The sequence below is a fragment of the Geospiza fortis genome, unplaced genomic scaffold, assembly GCF_000277835.1.
Source record: "Geospiza fortis unplaced genomic scaffold, GeoFor_1.0 scaffold182, whole genome shotgun sequence".
Classification (NCBI taxonomy): domain Eukaryota; kingdom Metazoa; phylum Chordata; class Aves; order Passeriformes; family Thraupidae; genus Geospiza; species Geospiza fortis.
The window spans coordinates 713,139-736,215 of NW_005054367.1; the positions used below are offsets into that span (position 1 = coordinate 713,139).

At 43.2% G+C, this 23,077-nt stretch overlaps 1 protein-coding gene across 1 annotated transcript in view; it reads left to right on the forward strand.

The window, feature by feature from the left end:
* Positions 1 to 23,077, forward strand: part of CRHR2 (corticotropin releasing hormone receptor 2) — a 108,726-nt gene that overhangs the window by 32,758 nt on the left and 52,891 nt on the right. The window contains 2 exon segments of the mRNA XM_005424328.2: positions 5,338 to 5,423; positions 12,595 to 12,701. Coding sequence (XP_005424385.1) covers positions 5,338 to 5,423; positions 12,595 to 12,701 — 193 coding nt within the window.

Consider the following 23,077-nt stretch of genomic DNA (forward strand, 5'->3'; position numbering starts at 1 on the left):
CTGTTTGTGTCGTGCTTTTAATGGACTTGCACTGACTAAACACCAGCCTGCCACCAGGCCAATCCATACATATTGAGCTACCACTACCTGAAAGGTTGTGTGCTCTTCAACAGGGTCAATGAAAAAAGAAAAATACAAAAATACCACACATCAAACACTTGCCTTTGCATACCCCACTCGGAAATGCAACATCATCTGCAGTTAGAAATGAAATTAAGGGCTAGGAATGCAACATCGTCTGCACTTAGAAATTAAATTAAAGGCTAGGTTTTACTTCATGAACTGATGTAGAACATTGTACCTGAGCTGTGTTTTAAAGCTGTTCCAGAGGATAATTTTATGCAGTTAATCACACAACCACAGGATGGCTGAGATGCACCTGCAGCCACTTGCCCAGGAGCATGTCTTAAAAAGGTTTTAAGTATCTTCAAAAAGGGAGACTCCAAAACCTCCCTGGGCAACTCTGTTCCAGTGTTCTGTCACCTCACAGCAAAAATATGTCAGTGGATTCTAAGGAGGGGACAAATCACAGTTGGGATGACAAATTTTGGATTTTTCTGCTCCATTTTCCATTTAGACACACACTGAGGGCTCTTCAGAAGAGTCTCTGGCAGTGTTGTTAATAAAGTGTTATAAATCGAGGTGGAATTCATTTTACATGAGTCTAAATGTATAAAAGGCACATTTCTGCTTGGGATAAAGGTCCTTGAGCTGATTTGTGAAGAACTGCTCTCATCCCATGCAAGTTTTCCCAGAATTAATCTGGTAATGGTGGTGCTGAGTTGCAGGGATGCTGAGGAGAGTTATGGGAAAACTGGAAACAGGGTTTGGGTGTCTCCCCCCTTTATCAAACACCAGAGTGTGAGGAGTCCTTCAAATGAATAAATAAAAGTCTGTGAGATTCTCTCATGTTCTTCCATGTCAGATGAAAATCACTTTCCATTGTTATTGATGTATGGGCTCAAATCTGGGTTGATCAGCTTTTTCTTTTTTTTATTTTTATTGAAACAACAAATATGTTGGAGTTCCTTAAAAGTCCTGTTTCTCCTGCAAACAGACAGAGTTTTGATTATCACAGTCTGTTTTGGGGTTTAGTTTTTTTTTAATAAATGCAGTGTTTCTATTTAGAAGTATTTTGATAAAGGCAATGTTTCATTTGGGTTTCTAATATAAGACTTCATTAATGTAGTAAGAATTTCTCTCTATTTGACTTTTTATGTTATGTATTGTAAATCTGTTAATATTGTGGTGGCTATCTGGAAATCTGTTAAAATCTGTAGTCATAAGGTACTAGATCATAATTGTAGAAAGTGTTCTTCAATAGTTATTTGAAGTATGGAGAGTTTAAGTTACTCTCTTTTATTGTTTGTTTTAAGTTTTTAATTGCATCATGTGTCAGTGATTTTTTTGGGGGATTTCTATTTTAGTATTTTATTGTCTGTTATTTTATAACAGACAATAAAATATTATAAAACTCACAACTTATAAAACTATAGTATAAATAAAAATATTAAACATCTAAATCTAAACACAAAATATCATCTCAAACACTTCAATCCCAACCTTAACAGAAACAAAAAAAACCCAAAAACCAACAATGCAACACTAATTTTCTTCTTCATTTAAGGAACTTTTGCTCTCCACCTTGAATTTCTCACTTGCTCTAAATGGTTCTACTCCACTAAGAATAAAGTTCAGACTCTCTATAGCGTGGGTGTGTGTGTATAAATACATAAAAGTGAGACATTCCTGTGGGTGTTAGATTGTTTATCTGGATATATCCTGTGAAGAGCTATAAAATAATAGACTGAGCTGGACTTTCCCAAGAGCTGGAGTCAGGGAGAGCTGGGTATCCCAGCTCTATTCCTGCCAAGGCTTTCCTGTAGCCATGCTCAGATTTTTAACCTACCTTTTTTGTGGTGTGGAATGAGGTTTTTCAGGGGTGGAGACCCCTTTTACATCACCTCAGAGTCCAGGAGAGCTGTGAATGGTGCTGCTGCTGTTGTGTGCTGTCACCGTCATATTTTCTGGAAAAATCCCTTCGCCAGGATTTCTTCTCCTGGGAAACTGAGAAGCCTCAGAGAAGAAGGAAAACAATAATTATCTGATTGCTTCTCCCTGTTTTGCTGCTTTGGAATGTGGTTTGGGGATTGTTTATCCAACAGGTGTTTGTTTGATTGGTTTCATGTGGATTGATTTTACTTAATGACCAATCAGGGTCAGGCTGTGTTGGGACTCTGGAAGCAGTCACAAGTTTTCATGATCATTCTTTGTAACCTTCTGTCTGTATCCTTTCTCTATTCTTTAGTACAATACAATACAATAATAAATTAGCCTTCTAAGAACATGGAGTCAGATTCTCAATTCCTCCTTTGTCCTGGGGACCCCAAAAATACCACAGTGTGTCTGGGCTCTGCCTGCTGTCCTTGGCTTTCCTGGTGGAATGTGACTCTGATCAGCACCCCTGAGTCAGCCCTTGGGGGAAATGGGATGATGCATTTGCAGCCTGGAGGGGCTGAAATCCATTCTGTGCAAGCTGGAAACCCTGAGCACTCCTGGATATTGCTTTCTGTCCAGGCAGTTCCCTTTTACCTCCCTGCCTGTCTCCTGCACTGATGATTAAGCAGAAGAAACCAAGAGCCACAAATCTCCAACAAAAGGAAATCAACATTTTTAAAGTGGAAGGAGAGACCATAGACTGAGGCCCAGGAGTGAATATTGGATGATGTGTCAAGGGCTCTATGCATAAAGGCTGAGTGCTGCCTGTGCCATCCTGACTCATCTATTGCTCATTATTCATTTGCATGAACATTCAATCTCCTTGTCCAGTTGTGTTTTACAATAACAATATATTATTGTGTTATACAATAACAATATATTGTTACATTATACAATAACAATATATTATTATATAATAAACAAGTGCAAGCGCACACAGAGCACAAAGAGCCCCATGTTGTAACCACCAAATCTCTATTTGGTGTATTCCTTCTTGAGAATAAAGTCAGGAAGGAAGGGGAAATTATAAGAGAAAGTGAGCTGAGTTCTTCAGTATGTCATTTGTCTAGGAAAATGGGATTTTACACAATTGTTTTTCAACTAGGAAAAAAATAGTGCTAATAGCTACATTTCTTTATTATTAGCTCTTGTTGCCCTAGAAAGATCATTCAAGTGTATTTTTCTTCTTGGGTGTTCATTGTTTGTTTCTACAGTGAAGTTCTCCATTACGATTCTTCCTTTTTATTTTTCCTTTTTTTTCCTTTTTTTTTTGTGACAGTCACTAAGAAAAACTGAACTTAATCCAGTGTCTTTCTGCACACAGTGCATGAACAAGAGCTGCTTCCTCCAGATGCCTCCAGTGTAGCTCTTACCCCACCCAATAAATGAGATCTTTCTTCCTTAAAGAACTGGCTAAAAGAGCTGCATTTTGGCATTAAAAAAGAGAGAGGGAGAGAAAAAGAGAGAGAGAGGAAGGAGGAAGGGAAGTTCAGGGAAAGGAAAGGAAAGGAAAGGAAAGGAAAGGAAAGGAAAGGAAAGGAAAGGAAAGGAAAGGAAAGGAAAGGAAAGGAAAGGAAAGGAAAGGAAAGGAAAGGAAAGGAAAGGAAAGGAAAGGAAAGGAAAGGAAAGGAAAGGAAAGGAAAGGAAAGGAAAGGAAAGGAAAGGAAAGGAAAGGAAAGGAAAGGAAAGGAAAGGAAAGGAAAGGAAAGGAAAGGAAAGGAAAGGAAAAAGAAAAGAAAAGAAAAGAAAAGAAAAGAAAAGAAAAGAAAAGAAAAGAAAAGAAAAGAAAAGAAAAGAGCTTTACTGTGTGGTATAAATTAGCAATGACAACCGGAGTTTGGAATGAAAGGTTCCCAAGCCAGATCTGCTTGCTGCTGGTGTTGAGAAGTGACTGATACTGGAGGAGATCCTGGACAAGAGAAATTCAGAGTTTGATTTTCCCCCCTCCTGTTCATGCCCTCACTGTGTGGGAGATGTGACAGCTCAGAGCTGCACTGATGTGGGTTGTGCATCCCCAGTGCCTCTCAGGGTGGACTGTGTTTGTGCTCTCCACAGCTGAGCTGGAGGGATACAGCCAGGGAAAATGAATAGTCAGAATGAGTAAAACGAGGGTTTGAATGAATAAAATAATGGTTTCATATGAGCTGTACCCTGGAAGTGGGACTCAGCATCCAACTAAGCATCAGCTCATCTGGAGAGTCAGGAGTTTGCTACAGAGGCTCAAAGTCAGCAACAATTCTGCGCAGGGAGCTTCAGCACTGGCCAAAGGAGGGGACAAATGCAAGGGCTTTTAGGGATGTAAATCAGATCCTGCCACCACGACACACCTGAACCCATGCAGAGTGTTTTGTTTTGTTTGGCCTCATCACTCCAAAAAGGAACAGTGGAAAAGTGCAACTAGACACCAGCAATATGAAATTCAGTGATCTCTGTGGGTACAGTGTCATCTGGAGCATGTGTAGGGACTGTTGTTTGTTGACTTCCCTTCTCAGTAAGAAAAAGGACCTTTTCAAAAGTCTTTTTACCTTTTTCAAAAGCACCTTTTCAAAAGTCTCTTGACCTTTTTCAAAGGCTGGTGTCAGCAGCACATTTAGGACCATTTGATTTTCCTGCACTAAATGACCATGGCAAAGGCCCAAAAAGAAATTGGGTAAAGGGCAGCAACAACATCATGAGGAGTCCATCAGGAAGTTGCCTGTATTGGTCCTTTGGGGATCTTTCTGGATTTCCTGTTTTATTTTAATTCTCCTGTTTCTAAGAAACAGTTCAAAACAAGAATGGAAAAAAACCAAGAACCTCTTGCTTGGGATTGGATGTGCCTTTGAGGAGTGGAGGAAGGTTTGTACAGGAAAAATGCAGTTTTCTCTTGGAATTCCTTGGGATGAAGAGAGTCCTTGCCAGAAATTGAACTCCCCTCTTTGCCCCAGTATTGCCACATGTAGTTCCCAGAACCCTGCAGGGTGATGTTGAATTTGGACATTAAATCTCTGCTTCGGTAATTCGTGATTTTCACTTAGGGTCTGTGAGAACTGGCACCTTGGGACAACACCAGGAATGGTTTCAGTTGCAGTGTTCTCATACCTTTGCTGTCTTCTGAATTGATATTCTGTAAGAAAAAGCTATTAATAAATACCTTTAAATACTCGTGGTCTGTAGATGTGTTTGTTATTTATTTCTCCTCTTCTGAGTGGGTTGCTCCAGTCATCACAGAGGTGGGATAAGTTGATTTGCCTTGTAAATAATCTGTTCTGTCAGTCTTGTCTTGAACCTGTGAAATGTCTAAGCTGTTCTAAGTCCAGCACAGAGTTTTCATCTCTTTTTTATTTTGGTCTGTACCAGGAAATGCCTACAGAGAATGCCTGGGCAATGGGACATGGGCTTCCAAGATAAACTACTCTCAGTGCGAGCCTATTCTGGATGACAAGGTCTGTATTTTTCCCTTCACTCTTTTCAATGAGATTTCTCAGCATAAATGAATGCAAAACTAAACTTAAGGTTAACGTGCTAATTTGGGACCTCTGAAAGAGATTCCATTTCTGTCTCTGCAACAAAACCTCCCTGTGAATTGAGGCAAATCACTTATCCTCTCTCCATATCCCCTGCTCACATGGTTTTTTAAAAAGGATGCTTTATCTCACTCTGTCCCTGATGATGTGTGTTTATGCAGATTTTTCCTAGCTTTGTTCAGAGCCTACAGCTGCTACAGTAAATGTTAGCAATAATAACAATAAGACCTAAAGCCTATTTGGCACTAAAAAATAAGTTCAACCAGCTGATTCCACCCTGTATCTGCCCATTCTGAGGTCTCATCAACAACTGACCTTTACAGATCTCAATGTCATTTCTCCTTAAGCAAATACATAAAGGGGCAGCAGAAAAAATACATAAAAAGTAGACTCAGGACCCAGCTGTCTTTAAGAAATTGAACAAATTGAACCAGTCGTGCATGATATGAGAGTTATCAGATTTAAATTAGCATACGGGATTAAGTTCCTTCAGAAGGGCTGTGAGGAATTATGCAAAGCCCTTTTCTTTTCAGATGTCTCAGAGACATCATTGACATTCACCCTCACACAGTTTAAGCCTTCAAGCCCCTCATACTCTTCCTCTTCCTGCTGTGTTGAGTGCTGTGGTGGGACACAACCCCACAAAGGCTTTGTGCTCTCTCTGCCAGGAGTGGCTTTTCCCTCGGGGAGCCAGGGTGGAGCCCAGCAGCTCAGACTGGTTTGTTTTGGTGATGCCTTGAGAAGGCTGACCCAGAACAGAGGCTGGACAGAGCTAAAGAATAAAGCAGGGATTTATTCAAAGGCCTCCATGGATCCACCTTGGGCAGCACAAGAGCCCAGCCAGGGCTGTACCCAAGATGAACCAAAATGGCCCCAAAATGCACGAGCGCTCCCGGGGTCTCTCCCTGGGATCAGTTCTGCTCCATTTGCACCTTGCAGTTCATTGTCCCATTCCAGCTTTAGCCCCTGCAGTCCCACCCTGCTTGTTTTTCTCTCTGCAGCCCACGGTGTTTGTGCTCTTGGGGCTGAGATTTGGATCATTTGTCCTTGGTGCCCAGCTGGAGCAGGAATTGTTTTGTCTCCCTGCTCTGTGCACAGAGCTCACCATGCCCTGATATGAAGCCCAGACACACACACTAAAGCAGCACAGAATCTGAAAATATAAAAGCTAAAACCTGAGGCATCATTGGGATTCATTCAGCTCATTGTGTCCATGTAGTTGTGCCACGCCAGGGACAGAGAAGAGGAAGATGAAACCCCATATTTAGAACTCAGGGGCTCTCTGTGCTGGTGCTGCACCCCAGAGAGCCAGGATGTGCTTTGGCTGTGGTGCAGCATCCATACTGTAAGGTCCATGTGCTTGGTCAGTTTGGATTTTCTCCAGTGAATCAGAAAACAAATAACAACACACCAGCTGCTGAGGAGGGACCTGTTCTTATCCCCTGGCTAATTTAATCGTCCCTCTTTTCCCTAGAGGCTTCTAGGAATTAGGAAAAGTTGTGCCAGTAGCTGACTGCCACCCAGGGGGACATTCAAGGTGTTCTAGCACAGTGGAGAGGCTCCCAAGGCAATTCAGGCCAACCTAAGCTGGCACCACCCCAGTGCAGCCCCTCATTCCCGTTTAAAATGAAAAGCTAACTTGCTGCTGGGTCATTTTTTTTGGATGAATCAGGTCCCTAAAGCATCTCAGTGCATTGTTGCAGGAGTGCTGGGGCCAGCACGGGCTGGGGCACTGGAAGGACAGACTGACTATGTCTTAAAAGTGAGCAAGAGAGGGGATGTGCAGCAGGCAGTGCTGATTTGGAGAGCGGGGAGCAGACCTAGGCCAAGATTTGATATCCGTGGTGGGGTTTAGGTGGTACAGGAAACCTGAGCTGGGAGCAGTGAGCTGCAGCCACTCAGGAAAAGGCTGCTGCATTTTAGTAACACTCATTATGTGTTTGCATGGCTCCCAACAGTGGCTGTCTGTGCACAGGCAAATACAGAGGGGTTTTATTTGAAAAGTCTGGAGAAGTGTTGTGACTAGAGGACAGGATTATTCCCTTTACTCTGTTTTTGCTTTTAAAATTTTTGCAGCTATGGTGATAGCTTAAAACTCCTTAAATAGCACGTTTCTTAAACAGATGAAAGTGCAGATGTTCCCCCACCCTTGCTTACAGAGGCTTAAAAACTCATTTATTAGATCTTTAAAGATTTGTGACAGGCTTTGCAAATATTAATATTTGTGAATATTTTTGAAATCTCTCATAATGCTCAGTGTTACAGATGAATACTTTGTGATCTAAAAAAAAAAAGACAGAAACAAGGAACAATCCCCACAGATTTGCTCCATTTTGATTAAAGGTGAGATTCAGGCACACAAGTGGGTCCATTGTTATTTCCTGAGTTTAGCAGATACTGAACATCAGCTGGGGGGTAATGCCCTGTGACTTTTGTTTATTTTTAATCCAAAAAACCAGCACTGCTTTTAAGCTTGACCACTCACAGGCAGAGTGCTAAAGAATCACATGGTTTTAATTCAGCGATTGATAACAGGGGACAGGAACAGGACTTTTCAACATCAATCCCATGCTTTATGACACAGTTTTGGTAATGTACCAATAGAAATTGTATGGTTTTTCCAGCTGTGGGTCAGTCTTAGGGGCCATCAGCTCAGTAACACCCATTCACTGGGTTATATTAATGGATCATTGCTCTGCTTGTGGGTGAGACCTGTGGCAGGAGCTGCTAAAACTCTGCTCTGGGACTGATTTGCTGCTAGATTCCCACTCTGACTGAGTCCCAGTTCCTTAAATGTAGTTGTGTGGTGTAGTTTAAAATGTCCCAGTGTTTCCATGCATCTGGCAGGTAACTGTCCTTCATGTCCAGAGAAGGGAAGGGATGTACACGTACAGAGCTGGGGAAGGCTCTGGAGCACCAGGAGGGCCTGAGGGAGCTGGGAAGGGGCTCAGCCTGGAGAAAAGGGGGATCAGAGGGGACCTTGTGGCTCTGCACAACTCCTGACAGGAGGGGACAGCTGGGGGGATCAGGCTCTGCTCCCAGGGAACAGGGACAGGAGGAAAGGGAATGTCCTTAAGTTGTGTCACAGGAGGTTTAGACTGGGGTATTAGTGAAAATTTCTTCTCTGAAGGGGTTTTCAGACAATGGAACAGGCTGCCCAGGACAGTGGTGGAGTCACCATCCCTGAAAGTGTTCAGAAATCTTGTGGATGTGGCAGCTGGGGACAGGGTTTAGTGGTGAATGGGATGGTTGGAGTCAATGATCTTAGAGGTCTTTTCCAACCTTAAAAATTCTGATTCAGCCATGAAGGTCTCGCCAGGACCAGCTGGGAATCACAGGAGTCCCCATTGCACCTCAGGGGACACAAGGTGCCTGTGTGTGCACAGCTGCTCCAACCCTTGCCTTGGGTGGGTACCCAAGTATTGGTGTCCTCCTGTCAGACTGATCTCACTCTCCGAACAAATAGCTGGCTCCTCCTCCAGGCACAGGAACAAGATATAGAAATGATTTTGGTCCAGCTGGGTGTTTGGTGGCACAATGTGGGACAAATGGAAAGGTTCTCCTCAGCCTACAAGCTCCTGTGTTGAAAGGGCCTTCACACTGCATCCGACACAAATCTCTGCTCTTCTTAGAAGAAAAGTGAGCATCTCAGGCAGCACAAAAAAACATCTTAGCCTCCAAAAAGAGCTATAAATCAGGAACTTTGGTGTTGTGGTCTGTGGCAGCTGTATGTGAATTTGCTTCTGCTGATGTTTTGAGGTGGCTTCAAGCTGAGTAGCTGAGTTAGCCCCACGCTGGGCTCGGGCTAATGTATCCTTGCATAGGAGCACGGTCACTTCAGCCACAGCAGCTCCCAGCTGGCTCAGGACGGGAAAGCAGTGAGCTCAGAGTCATCTGGCATGACAAAGACACTTCCCAGTTGCTTCTGAAAGTCTTTGGAGAGGCGTCCTTAAGCTGTGCTGGTGCTGAGATCATCCTGGCACCGGGAGGAAATTGGAAGTGACTGACTGGCAGTGGCGTGTGCAGCCTCCCAGGGAGACATGAGCTGTAAACGCTGGCAGGACCTGCCAGTAAGTTCTGTTAGAGGAAGCAAGATCCTTGTCAGATGGTCTGAGAGTGCTCTTATTAGGCAGTTATTGATTCAAATCACTCACTGAATTGTTTAGGGCAGGTTGAGCAGTCACATTCCAGCTGAAGCAAGGGATAAAGTGCCCTAGGCAGAATGAGTCTGTCATTAGCCTGGAGGGGAGCCCAGCATGCCTCAAATGTGCAAAGCCAGTGCAGGTAAAGACATTGTGCTGTCATTCCTCAGTTTAGAAGCTCTGGAGACACCTCTGCCCTGCCTGGTGGAACACGATTGTCATGTCTAATGTCATGGAGTGGGATTGCAGTGGTGTGACCTGCTGTGGCCAGGGGGAAAAACCATCCCTGGATTCCCCATCCCTGTATTCCCCATCCCTGGATTCCCCATCTCTGGATTCCCCATCCCTGGATTCCCCACCCCTGGGTTCCCCATCCCTGGAAGTGTTCCGGGTCAGGTTGGATCAGGTCAGGGGTTCTGAACAACCTGTTCTAGTAGCTGGCACTCCTGACCATGGCAGGAATCATCATTAAGGTCCCTTCTGACCCAAACTTTTCCAGGATTCTATGATCTCCTTCTCTAGCTCATTTCCAATTTCTAGCTCATTTCTAACAACCCTTCTCCTCACCCTGAATTGAATTTAAATCTTTGTTTTAGTGAAGTGAATCTTCCCTGAAAGCAGAAGGATATTGGGTAACAGGAGAAGGTTGTTGACATTTTAAATGTATTGGTGTCCAAGAGGGCGAGCCAGAAAAGAGCTGTGCAAGTGTTTGACGTGAGCTGAGCTTTGGGGAACAAACGCATGATTTTCTGGGCACGTGCTTTTCAGCCCTGAAGATGTTGCCTCCCATTCCAGAGATGCAGATTGCATGTAGGCTGGTGGAAAGTGATCTTGCCACCCTGTCAGTTTGGTTTTTCCCTAGGCACCAAGGCAGTTCTTGTTGCTGTGATGTTTCAATTTGCCTTCAGGAAACCTTGTTAGCATCAGAAGCAGAAAATATGAAAGTCGTGCCTGGTTTTCCTTCAGCATCAGTGCATCAAACAGGAGCTTCATAAGTTTATTTTTCCAATTAATTTTCTCATGTTTTGCACCACACCTTCTTAAAACTTGAGTGAAGTTCAAAGAGTGTTCAGGAGCCAGAGGAGGGTTAGACTTAAAGAGCAGGAACCTCGTGCTGGAAAAATACAACGTTTGCCATCTTCCAGGAGATTTCCAGCCCTAAATGAACAATTCTGAAAGCAGTTCTTAGTCAGATGGGTTTGGGTTTTGATAATGCTGTGAGAAGCAGTGGATTCAATGATCCTTTGGGATCCCTTGAGATGTTCTGTGATCCTCTGGCTCTGTCAATTAAGCAGGAGAGTCAATGAGCCCTGCAGTTTGCCAGGGCATTGTTGACTAAAACAGCATTGCACAGGTAGGCACAACAGGTCAAGTGACTTTTCTTTCCCTTCAGGTGTCCCTCAGTTGAAGGATGAATAAAACACAGTGTGGAATTTGCATTCTGCAGCTTTGTTTTGTTGCTTTTTTTTTCTTTTCACCTCCAGGCGATTCAGAAAATGAGCCCGTGGATGGGGAAGTTTATTTTAGGGGATTTTATAATAGACTTAAAAATACTCTGCGTGGTTGAGTTGTGTCCAGAAACAGCACATTACTCTGTGAGCTGAAGATGCAGGCAGGTTTCAGCACAAAAATGATTCCAAGAGAGCTCCCTGGCTCTCTGGCAAAGTGCTGGAAGATGCTTATCTTCACAGAACAATGGAACAGATGAGCTACAGCTGCTGGTTGTAGTTTCAGCCAAACATTCATTCACTGACAAATTCCTTTCACTGGAGTAAAATGTTAAGGGAAATTGTTAGGGGAAAAAAATGAAAAAAAAATTCAACCATTTTTTTTTTAAATGATACCATTTGTAGGATTTTACTTTCATATTTTTATCCCAAGGGAGGAAATGTAGGTGGTTGGTTTTTAAGAGCCTTGTTCTTCTGAAGGAGGGCAACATCCCAATGTGGGGAAAGATCTGCTTAACTTGAAAAGAAATAAATGTCAAAACTAATAATAAATATACTTTTTCATAAGCATTTAGTCTTCCAGTAGCAAACCTCTGTTTAGCCATCTTCAGTATTTATCTGAATAGTGTCTTTCTACTTCTTCCTAGCCAGGCAAAGAGAGGAGGCTCTCATTTCTCCAAAGCCAACAGCAGCCCACCAATAAAAATGTTTCTGCAAGGCCAAATTTTGGTCACTAAATCCCAAAATTCACTGATTTAGATGGGAGCACTTCTGTACTTAATTTTTTGTTTACAGGATCAAGAACTTGCCAACAATCTCCCCCACATGCAAGAAAATAGACACTAACAGAGAAAATTTCACCACATATTTGGGTTGCTGCTAAAAACAACAGGATCCCTGGTTTATCAGAGCTGAAGGGACACCACTGTCTTCCAGCTCTTTTAGTCTGCTTTGGTTTGAAGGATAAAGATCACAGCCTGCAAGGAATGTCCCTCAGAGGAAAACCTGCCTGTATGGGAAGGGCTTGTTATTTATTCTTGCTGACATTTTTGTGTGAAAACCAAGCCATTTGAGTAGGAAAATGGCATAACCTGGCTCATTAAGACCGTGTTGTTTCCTAAGAAAATGATGTTTTATAACTTCTGAAATTCTGAGATGTGTCTTTAGGTTTGTCGCCTAAAATGACAAAGGTTTAAAACAAATAAATCTGAGGAAATGGGAAAAAGAATAATAATAAAAAAGGGGAAAGTGGGGACAAAATAACTTGTTTTGCAGATTTTTTAAGAAACTGTGGACAAATCCCAAACTGCAATGACACCAAGCCTATATGCCTGCACAATATATTTGCCTTACACAGAGGCATCAGCCCTGGTACTATTATATCATTATAAAGTTGAGAAAAATAAAAGTAATGACTGTTTTCTGAAGTGCTGAACTGTTCCTGGGTGGCAGTGCTTGGAGACTGATGCTGATTTAATGCTGTTATCTCTTTACCTCCAGAGGAAGTATGCGCTCCATTACAAGATTGCTCTCATCATAAACTACCTGGGCCACTGTATTTCAGTGGGGGCCCTCATAGTTGCCTTTATGCTTTTCTTGTGCTTGAGGTGAGTAATGTGTTTGCATGTTTCTAACTCACTTGGGTGACGCTTTCTGGGTTGCTCCAGCCCTCTCCTGACTCTGTACAGGTCACGGATGGTCCTGAAAGTGGTCATGGCTTTTATATTTCTGAGCAGATCCATGGTTTTGCTGACTAATGTGCTGGATGAGCTCCTCCTCAGCATAGGAGCTGTAGTCTGTTTGGGTCAGGGAAAGAACTGAACATGATTTATTGATGCAGCAAAAAAAAGAAATCAGTGAGCACCGTGTTCTTCACTAGGGGAGACCAAGATCTGAGTGTGTCAAGTTGCAAGTTTTGAGGGCAAGTTTTGTTTTCTCACAAGGCAGAACATGGTAATGTCTTGCATTCCCTGACAGCTAATACCCAGATCTAAACCAAAGGAGACAGAACTAAATATTTCCATTTTGCTTTGGGTTAATTTTGGTTTTTCTTTCATTAAAGGGCTTAGAAGTGTTCTTAAATAAAAAGAGGAACATCATTAGTGGAGCTTAATCCCCAGCAGTGCTCATGAAATGATGAAGGCAATCAAAGGGACTGCATAGAAACCCTTCCCTGATCTGGTCCAGGGTCCAGAAGGGAGTTTGGCAAATGGAGATGTCAGAGAAAGCAGAGTTAGGGCTGCAGGGAAGAGAAAGGACAGGAGGAAAGGCAAATTGGTGGAAAACAAATAGATGTGGATCAGTCATCATATGTATATCCACAGCCCGAATCACAGGAATGTATTTTCATAGGAGTGGCCTGGTGGGTTAATTGTGTTTTATTTCTTGGATTCCATGCCTGGCATTTCTGTTTAATTTGTGCTGTGTTGTCCAGGAGAGTTCAACCTCAAAATCAGCTCCACTGAGTGCTGTGCAATGATAATCCTTAAGAAAAACCTTGTTCTAATAGCAGAGGATAAACTGTGGGTGAAGGATATCCTCCCCCTGGCCAGGAGTACAGCAGGATGATTGACAGTGACCTCAGTGCAATTATTTTATATATAATTTATAATTACTGTTTTCCTGGAGCAGAGCATCCCCAAAGTCTTTGCTAAGTCTTCTGAGCATTCCTAACAAGGCCTTTTCTAATAACAATAGGAATCTTCTCGCACTCCAGCATCTATAAACAGAATAATCTATGCTAATGGAAACAAAAAAAGCACCTTAAAACATTAAATGGGAACTTTTATGATGCATCAGTTTAAACTTCCATTACAAGCCCTCTACAGTGCATATAAAGCTAATTCCCACAGTGCTTGGAGACCTGAATTAATTTGCACTGAATAAAGAATGCAAATTATTCATTACAGGAGCTATATTCCCTGCTTTTATGCTCAGTAAATGCTTGAGTAAATAACCCAAAAAACAATTAGGTAGGATGATATAAATGTTATCCAGCTTCAAACACGGAGGTGGCTCACCTACGTTCTTCTAAATTGTTCTTCTGTTATTTAAACTTAAGGTTTAAATTTTGCACTCAGCTTCAACATTAGAAACAACAACTGAGTAGAAGCAATTAAGAATTTCCTGTACATGCTGTGAATTAAGATAGTCCATCTCTTCAAATTCACATTGTGTCATGCAAAACGTGTCCAGTGTGCAGCCAGAGTTAACCAGCAGGAGATCCCTCAGGGTCTGTCAATATACATCCATTTTCCAAAGTTCTAGAGAGGTTCCAGGGAAGGCAGCTCAAATTCACGTTTCATTACAGGTTGTCCCTACCCAAATTTTGGGTTATGGACATCTTAATCACATTTACCTCTATAAAGTTTCCCAAGAACAAATCTGTTTTGATAATCAATTTCTAATATTTGTGGCTTTTTTTTTTAATGCTGTTTTATTTTGGATGCAAGAAGGTATGATGGAATTGGGTGAAAGGAGAGAATTTAGGTAATTCCTGGCCAAAAAAATACAATCTGATCGTTCCTCATCTTGACCTAAAGTAGAAATCTGCCAGCTCTTTATTTCTGCCCCACTCCATCCATCTACCTCACTCCACGAGTCCCTGCTGAGGGTGACAATAGAGGAAGATTCAAGGAGGGTGAATCTTCATTGAAGTCCTCAATAGAGGACCTCCAGGAAGATTCAAGTTTTACATCTGCTCCCAATTTTTGTGCTTCTCCCCCAGGACCTGCTCAGTTTTCCCTTGCTCTGTCAGTGCAGGTGGATCCCAAAGACAGCTCTGTCTCCAGGGGGAGGCTGGAGCACACCTGCTCTGCTGGAGCAGAACTGCTGGCAAGGCTTTGGGATCTCTCACTCTGGGGGTTTTAGGAGCAGGTGAAATATTTGGCTGGTGTGGCAGAAGGTGTTACTGTTTTGAATCCAATAAAGGATTTGTTCAGCTGGTCAGGAGGGTGTTCTGCTTTTGGAAATGAGCTTCACCATCACTGCTGCTGCCCCAGCCCAGTGGGGCTTGGTCCTCACTTGTGCTGAAGCGGGAAGGGGGGAGGAACTGGATCTCGACCCTATTTTTCCAAATTTATCCTGTCCCCTTGTACCCAGCTTCATTCTTCCTCCATTCCTTAAGCAACTTCATCCTTTGTTCCCAGCCCACCCTCCATTTAGCAGAAAAGTCCTACTGCCCTAAACACTGAGCAATCACAGTGTGTTAAGGGTCAGGAACCTCAGATGTAGCAGCAGGTGATGAAGTCATCTGCCATTTGTGTCCCCAACACAACTGGGAGGGGATGAGAGATCAGCCAGGGCCCCCTTTTCCTGCAAAGACCCATTTTACCTTTATTTTCTCCAGTTCTGTCCCATCTGAACCTGTGCAATGACAACCAAGCCAGTAAACATTTCATTTAGCACCTAAATAATAAAAAGTGAAGGAGAGGCCTTGATTGTTGCCGGCACAGTGGCTGAATGCCAGTGAGTCACTGTGGCAGCAAGTCAATATCACTTTCTCAAGGTCTAAATGTTGGTGGTCTTAAAATTGTGAGAGCTGTTCTGTCTGTACCATGCAAAGCCAAACAAACTCACCAACAGGAAAAAAGGAAAAATAACGGATTTTTGCACAAAGTGTGTTGCAAAAGTGGATTGATCTCCAATACAGGCCTTGGAGAGATTTGCTCAGGGCTCTTCACTTGGCATTGTTGAATGGATCTGCACTGCTGGGATTCTCAGTCTGTTTGCTCTCATTAATAGTCAAGGTTTGCTCCCCCCCTCCACTGACTCAGCCTCATCATCCCACAGAATCACAATCTCACACTGCTGAAGCAGAAATTTTCCATAGGAGGAATTCTGCTATCAGTAATACCAATCAAGGTGAAGAAAAAGAAAATAATTTTTAAAAAAATCCAAAGGATTAAAATACTTATTTTGAATCACATTTTTCCTTTGCTGTTGCTGATAATGCAGAAACCCAAATTGCTTTGTCCTGGATTTTCTCTTGTCACTGTTAGAGCATCCTCTGAGGTAGAATAAGAGTCCTTTGTTAAACTCCTGACTTTTTATTAAACAATGTGCTGGCAGTGGCCAGCAGTGACCTGAGTGGATTCCATCAGAAGAAGTTTTATTTGTTCAGTGGTTATCAGAGAAGAAGTAAGGGAAGAAAGGTATTTGTTCTGGGAAGCATCCACGTCCCTGCTGAGTTTTGAATCCAATAAAGGACAGTGCTGACAGGAACACAGGCTGGAGATTAAAAATGCTATGTCCTTGCTGGATAAAGGCAGCTCTAAAAACAACCAAACCCACAAACATTGTCATAACATCTTCTGTCACTGCTATGGTGGCAGTGAAAGCAAATTGAGGTTTTGAGGGAAATTCTGCTTTCTTGTAGCCCTTAAGTTTAGCTCTTTCTCTTTCCCCATTAAAGCATCAGATATGTTTTTTTCTCACAGGCCTGAGGCAGTGTCCCCATTCTTTTTTGTGATTACACACAGATTTCCTAAATCCCACACATTGTTTCTCCCCAAAAGACTGGAACTTTTTTTTCCTCAAACAATGTAATCACTTCTTTTTTTTTCTTTTTGTCCCCCCTAACCATCTCCTATCTACTTTCCTTTATCCTCTCCTGTTCCAAGCTCATTTGAACTACCCTGTTGCTCTTCAGTCTGCTGCAGGCTTGGCAGGATTGCTGCTGCAGGCCTCTGTTTGTAAGAATGGAAGAGTTTGATGAAATTATTTGTAGAAACCTGTCAGGAGAAATGCAGAGCATCAATACAGAGCAGGTTTCATAGAGCAAAGTGAAGTGACACCTCTCAGAACCTGCAGACTGAGGATATGTCAAGTGGGGAGGAAATGTGCACTATTAGTTCTGGTTTGCCTTTAAAAGGATGAGGTTTCTGATGTGATTAAAGCAGAGCAGGCTCCACATCTAAGGCACAAGAGTAGTCACAAGTTCTTTGTTCCAAGGTAATAGAGAACTTTCTAACTTAAACAGTTGCTATAAGGGTTTATTTTGCTTTTCTAACCTATCACTTTTACTCACTTCTGCTGCACTGTGGATACTTTTGTTCAATAGGCTTCTATCTCACATGCACATAAATGCTTCTATTATAACTTCTAAATTCAGGTTATTCTATACAACTACACTTTTACATTATAAACCTTTCACTATCTTATTAATACAATTTTTCACTTATTTAAGGCATATTCTTACTTACAACTCTAGAAACATAAGGTTATGATTTTTCTGCTTAATGTCTGTGTGCTGTATTTTTACATCAGTCCAAGCTTCTTCTAAGGCTGCAGATGAAATCTTTCAGTGTCTGTGGAAGGTTTTGTTTTTCCAATTCCCACAGGCAGGAATGAAAATTATGGAGCTCTGTCAATAAGATCAAACCCAATGAGGGGGTCATCTTTAAATACAGAACATCTGAAGTGCCTGTACTGCCTGAATCTCTGTGAAGAGTCTCATCTGAGGAACTCAGATAAAGGCCAGGAACACTTTTCCTACTGATTAACCCCAGGCCATCGCCTTTGCTTGCCACTGCCTTTACTCGCCCCCTCTTCATCTCACATCTGTAGCACTTGTTCTTTACGCTCTTTGTGTAGAGCCTACCCCTCACAAAATAAAATCCCAGATAGCAGGGCCCTCATGAGCTCCTGCAACAATACCAGTAATTAAAAGTGTGCCCAGAGAGCTCTGTTCTTAAAATGTGAAAGGTTTCAAAAGCTGCATCTGAAATCGTGGTGTTGTAACCTAGCACAATGAAGGCCACTGAGGAGTGTTGTTGCTGCCTATAAATACATCACCATGGGATAAACACTGGAAACTGAAGAGCTGCTTATGATCAAGGACAGTGTCAGTGCAAGGAAAAATGGGTATAGGTGCTCCACAGACAGATTTGTGAGTGGATATGAAAGGATGATTTCCAGCCCACAGAGCAGAGGGGTGCCAGAGCAGCATGGTAGAGGAAAAAATTTGAGTCAAACTAGAGTATCAGGAACTTATTAAATGTTTTTGCTCAGTTCCTCTCTTGACCTGAGGTTTGGAGGCCACTTTCTATCCTGTGCTAGAAGTTTGTCACTGCTGGTATGTTTCTGTTGCTGCCAAGATTTTGGCTGTGAGTTTTTGGAGATGGACATGAACTTGTTTGAATTCTGATTATAGAACTGCTCTTACAAGATCTAGATCTGCGTTGACTGACAGGCTAAAATTTGTCTGTGTTCTACTTCTGATGATGATGGAATGGTTGTGGGAACAGTGGAGAAAACATTGCAATTGTTCCAAGATTTCAGAAAAAGAAGGAAAGCAAAGTTGGGTCTTTGGAGTTTGTATATGAATCATGCTCAGGAGTGCAATTTGATTTAAAAAAACCCACATCCTGAGTCACCTCTGGGAAGGAAAATCAGAGAACATGTTTATGTTTTCAAGTTGATGTTTAGAGTTATGAACTGCAGATGCACCTGCAGCTGTTCAAGTGCTAAATGGTTCCATTTCAGTTCTCACCCATGGAATTGCACGCGTAGGTCCCTCACTAACTCCACTGTAGTTGTTCAGCACTCAGGAATCTTCTCTTCTGCCTCATCTGAGAGATCATTTAGGTGCTAGAGTGAGTCCAGAGAAGGGAACAGAGCTGGGGAAGGGTCTGGAGCACCAGGAGGGGCTGAGGGAGCTGGAAAAGGGGCTCAGCCTGGAGCAAAGGAGGCTCAGGGGGGACCTTTAGGCTCTGCACAACTCCTGACAGGAGGGGACACCTGAGGGGCCAAGTTCTACACCCAGGGAACAGGGAGAGGAAGAAGGGAAAGGGGCTCCAGTTGTGTCAGGGGCAGTTTAGGTTGGATATCAGGGAAATTTCTTCACTGAAAGAGTGGTCAGGCATTGGAACAGCCTGCCCAGGGCAGTGGTGGAGTCACCATCCCTGTAAATGCTCAAAAAACTTGTGGATGTGGCACTTGGGGGACAGAGCTTAGGGGTGCTGGGTCAATGGTTGGATTTGATGATCTTGGAGGTCTTTTCCAACCTAACCAGTTCCATGGTTCTGTGAATTCTGCTGCTTCACATTGCTCTGTCAGCTAAAACATGAGAGAGGGGAGAGGTGGACAGTTCTGTCGCCCCTAAATGGGCCATGGACACCCCTGGCAGCTCTGGGGTGCTTCTGCCTGTTATGGGCACAGCAGCTTCCCTGGGGATGTGCCCAGGCTGAGCCACTGGACACGATTCCCAGTGCCCAGTGAGCACCATGAGAATGAGGAATTTAGACCAAGCACAGGAATGATTATCTGGGAGGTTGCCAATCTTTTCTCAACTCCTGGCCAAGTGCTCCAAAATAATTAAATATTTCACACCATGTCTTGGTGTAAATGAGGCCAAGGAGAGTGTGAACAGCAGCATCAGCAGTTCAGACTTTCCTCCTTGGTTTATCACCACAGTATCTGCAAATGTGGATAATGTAATAAACTTTGCTAATTGTGTAATTGTATTAAAAGTAAAAAAAAAAAAAAAGTACCTTTGAATTCTCTAGCTGGTCATTTAAATTAATTTGGTTTCAGAATTTTTTTTTTAATAATCCCATGAGGGGATTATGAATGAGGACATGCTGTGCACTGTATTTCACAAACAGCAGCTGTAAGCCAGATCAACCACTCTGAGCTCTCACTGTGTGGCTTCTGAAGTCCTGACTCTGATTTGTGCAATCTCACTGCAGTGGCCACTCTCCATGGAAAACATTCACCTTTCCACAGTGTGGCCTGCTAACTACAACCTGTGTCAGAAACCTGAGCTGCAAGGTGTTTTCTGCTCAAAAAAAGATACTTTGCAGCCCTGTTATCTCTTTGTTCAAAAATTACTGGCATCTGACCACCACTGAGCAGAGCAAATTAGAGCAGAGTCCTAAATCTTTTTCTTCAGCCACAATCCCAAACTGCACTAAATAACATAATCTGTATTTGTATCGTTCTTGTGAAAATTGGAAATTCTCTCCAGTGGGCGACTTGGTGGCAGAGTCAAGGCTGGAGTTGTGTTTGTGGAGTTTGCAAGGGCTGGGTTTCCCTTATTTAAGGGAATTTAAGTTCTCCCTTATTTAAGCAGTGAGCACAGCCAGTCTGGGGCTGCCCTGCCTGTTGTGTGTTGTGTTGGCTGCATCCTTCCCACCCCTGGAACATCAGTGCTGGAAGCCCTTGTGTCTAAAGCAGGCAGGATGCCCCATGTCTGATTAAAAACTGGCTTGAAGGCAGGAGAGTGAAGCTTTGGAAAAGACAAACACACAGATGCTTCCACAGTGGGTTTATTTTTAGGATCTCTGCACATCCTAAATACTCGTGGAAGCTGCTGCTTCTCCTCTTCACCTGAGCTATTCACTCCTGTCCTCCTGATAAAGCTGTCACCTCCTTCCAGGCTTCCATTTTCCCTTGCTTTTCCTGTGGGAGTATTTACATTCTGCCAGGCCACTGCCACCAAGAAGCTGATTTTCCCTGCCAGCCTCTCCAGCTGCTGTTCCCATCTGGTAGCATTAGCAGTTCCAGAATATGTCATTGATCGAGCACACAGGGGAAAGAAACCATGGGCACCTCAGGGGTGGCTTCCATGTGGGCGAAAGCAAATAGGCCCTGACAGGCACAGAGCCTGGGAAATAACTTGCTGTGAGGTATTCTTCCCACTCTGTGCCATTTATGGGTTGTGGATGTGCTTTGCCTGCCTTAGGAAAGACTAAAGAGGGGAAATAATTTTTTTAAGTATTGTCCATGATTCTCCTTCTGGCGTGTTCCAGTCGTGGGATGGGAAGGGTTCCAGCAAAGTGCACTCCTATTTCTCCTGTCAGCTGTTTCCAGAGAGACTTTGGGACAGCAGTCTTAATTGAACATCATTATTAATGGAATACTACATGAATTAATAGAAGGTTTCCAAGCTTCCTTAATAAAGTTTTCATTTGCAATTATTGCAATGCAGATACTTCAACTGATTCAGCGAGCTTTCAACCATGCTGGCACATTATTATGATTGTTAATGTTAATTGTTTGTCTCATGCTTTGAATGAGAAAATAGTGGCTCTGTGCATCCCAGAGGAAAATTGCCACTGTATGGATAGAGTGAGAAAAAACCCAGTAAATGAACTGAAAGCTACTTTGAGTTTTAGCAGGACTATTTATAGATGTCAATTTCTGAATCAGTGAGGCCACCTTTACAGAAAGGATTGATGTGATTTTCTTTCTGCCTTTCCAGATCTCACAATTTTGCAAGTAAAAGGAATGGGGTTTCTATTTCTCTGCTTTCTCTGTAGAATCACACAATTAAGGTCATTTAGTGGAAATAATAAGCAGGACATCCTCTCTCTGCCAACAATCAGGAGCTCTTCCTGCCCACCTCTGACCCAGGCTGCAGTCAGCTGCTGGAGAATTTTGCTTTTTTTCCCCTTTGCTTCTGTTTTCCTTCATGGGAGCTCAGCTCTGACACCTGCACATGAGGCAGTTCAGGATGCTGGTGGCTGGAAACTGAGTCAGGGAACAACATGATCTGTTCTCAGATCACATAAAGGGGTTCTTGTGTGCAATTTCTCACAATACACCTGGCTCTTGATTTACTCATGAGGAAGGCCAAGGAGAAGCATGTTGGCTTTCACCTTAATTGCTTCTTCGTGTCCAGCCTGCTGCAGAGCTGAGCTGAGTGCTCTGTATACGTGTGTGTGGTGAGAGGGAGGCTCGTCCCAAATCCCAGATAATCTCATTGGTTTGGCCAGCACAGCCAGAGACAGGCTCTGGCACTCTGGATTCACTGGAATACACTCATCTTCCTGTAGATCCATGGAGATTCACTGAGCTTGGAGTAGACCTCTGAGATCTTTCACTCCAACCCTTACCCCAGCACTGCCAGGTCCACCACTTAACCCTGTCCCCAAGTGCCGCATCTGCATGGTTTTTGAACAATTCCAGGGATGGTGACTCCACCACTGCTCTGGGCAGGCTGTTCCAATGCCTGACCACTCTTTCAGCAAAGAAATGTTCCCTAATACCCAATCTAAACCTTCCCTGGTGCAACTTGAGGCCATTTCCTCTGGTCCTGTCCCTGTCCCCTGGGAGCAGAGCCTGATCCCCACCTGGCTGCACCCTCCTGTCAGGGAGTTCTAGAGAGCGAAAAGATCTCCCCTGAGCCTCCTTTTCTGCAGACTAAACACCCCCAGCTCCTCAGCTGCTCCTCATCAAACTTGTGCTCCAGATTCTTCCCCAGCTCTGTTTCCTTTCTCTGCACAAGCTCCACTAGAGTTGTCCCCAAATTCCTGCAAATATCAAACAAGGCACTTCATAACTCATTGAGAGTTATCTCAGTCTCCCATGGGAGTGGGCTGTCTCTTGCTACACTCCTCTACCCAAAGCCTCACATCATCAGCCTTTGAAACAGGTTTGATGTCATGTAGACCAACCCATGATGAAAAAACACCAAAATTCTCCTGGGGACACCATGGTCAGAGCCAGGTATTGATGATCTGCTGGTTCTTCCTCTTCCTTCCTTCCTTCATCATTTCCTCCAAATGGAAGGATAGAGAATGGTATTTGTGCTTCTTATCCCTTAACCAGTTGTCTGGGTCATGAAGACATGAAAACATGAGGAGATGAGGACACGAAAACATGAGGATGTGAAGACATGAAAACATGAGGTGATGAAGATGTGAAAACATGAAGACATGAGGAGATGAAAACACGAGGAGATGAAGACACGAAAACATGAGGACACGAGGAGATGAAAACATGAGGAGATGAGGACACCTCTGCTAAACCCACAGCAGGACTCCTGTGCACCAGGCCCTTATCAGAACCTCCTGCCCTTTCAGGAGGAGGTATCTGGATACCCTTCAGCAGGGAAAGCACTGGTTCTTAAGAAATCATGAGGAACCAATCAACCCTTTCATTTACAAAGCCAAGTTGCCTCCAGTGGCAATATCTTTGTTCTCCATGTCAGAAATTGTCTGTCCTTTTCTCTTCTCAAGGAAATCCTTTTCCTTCTGCC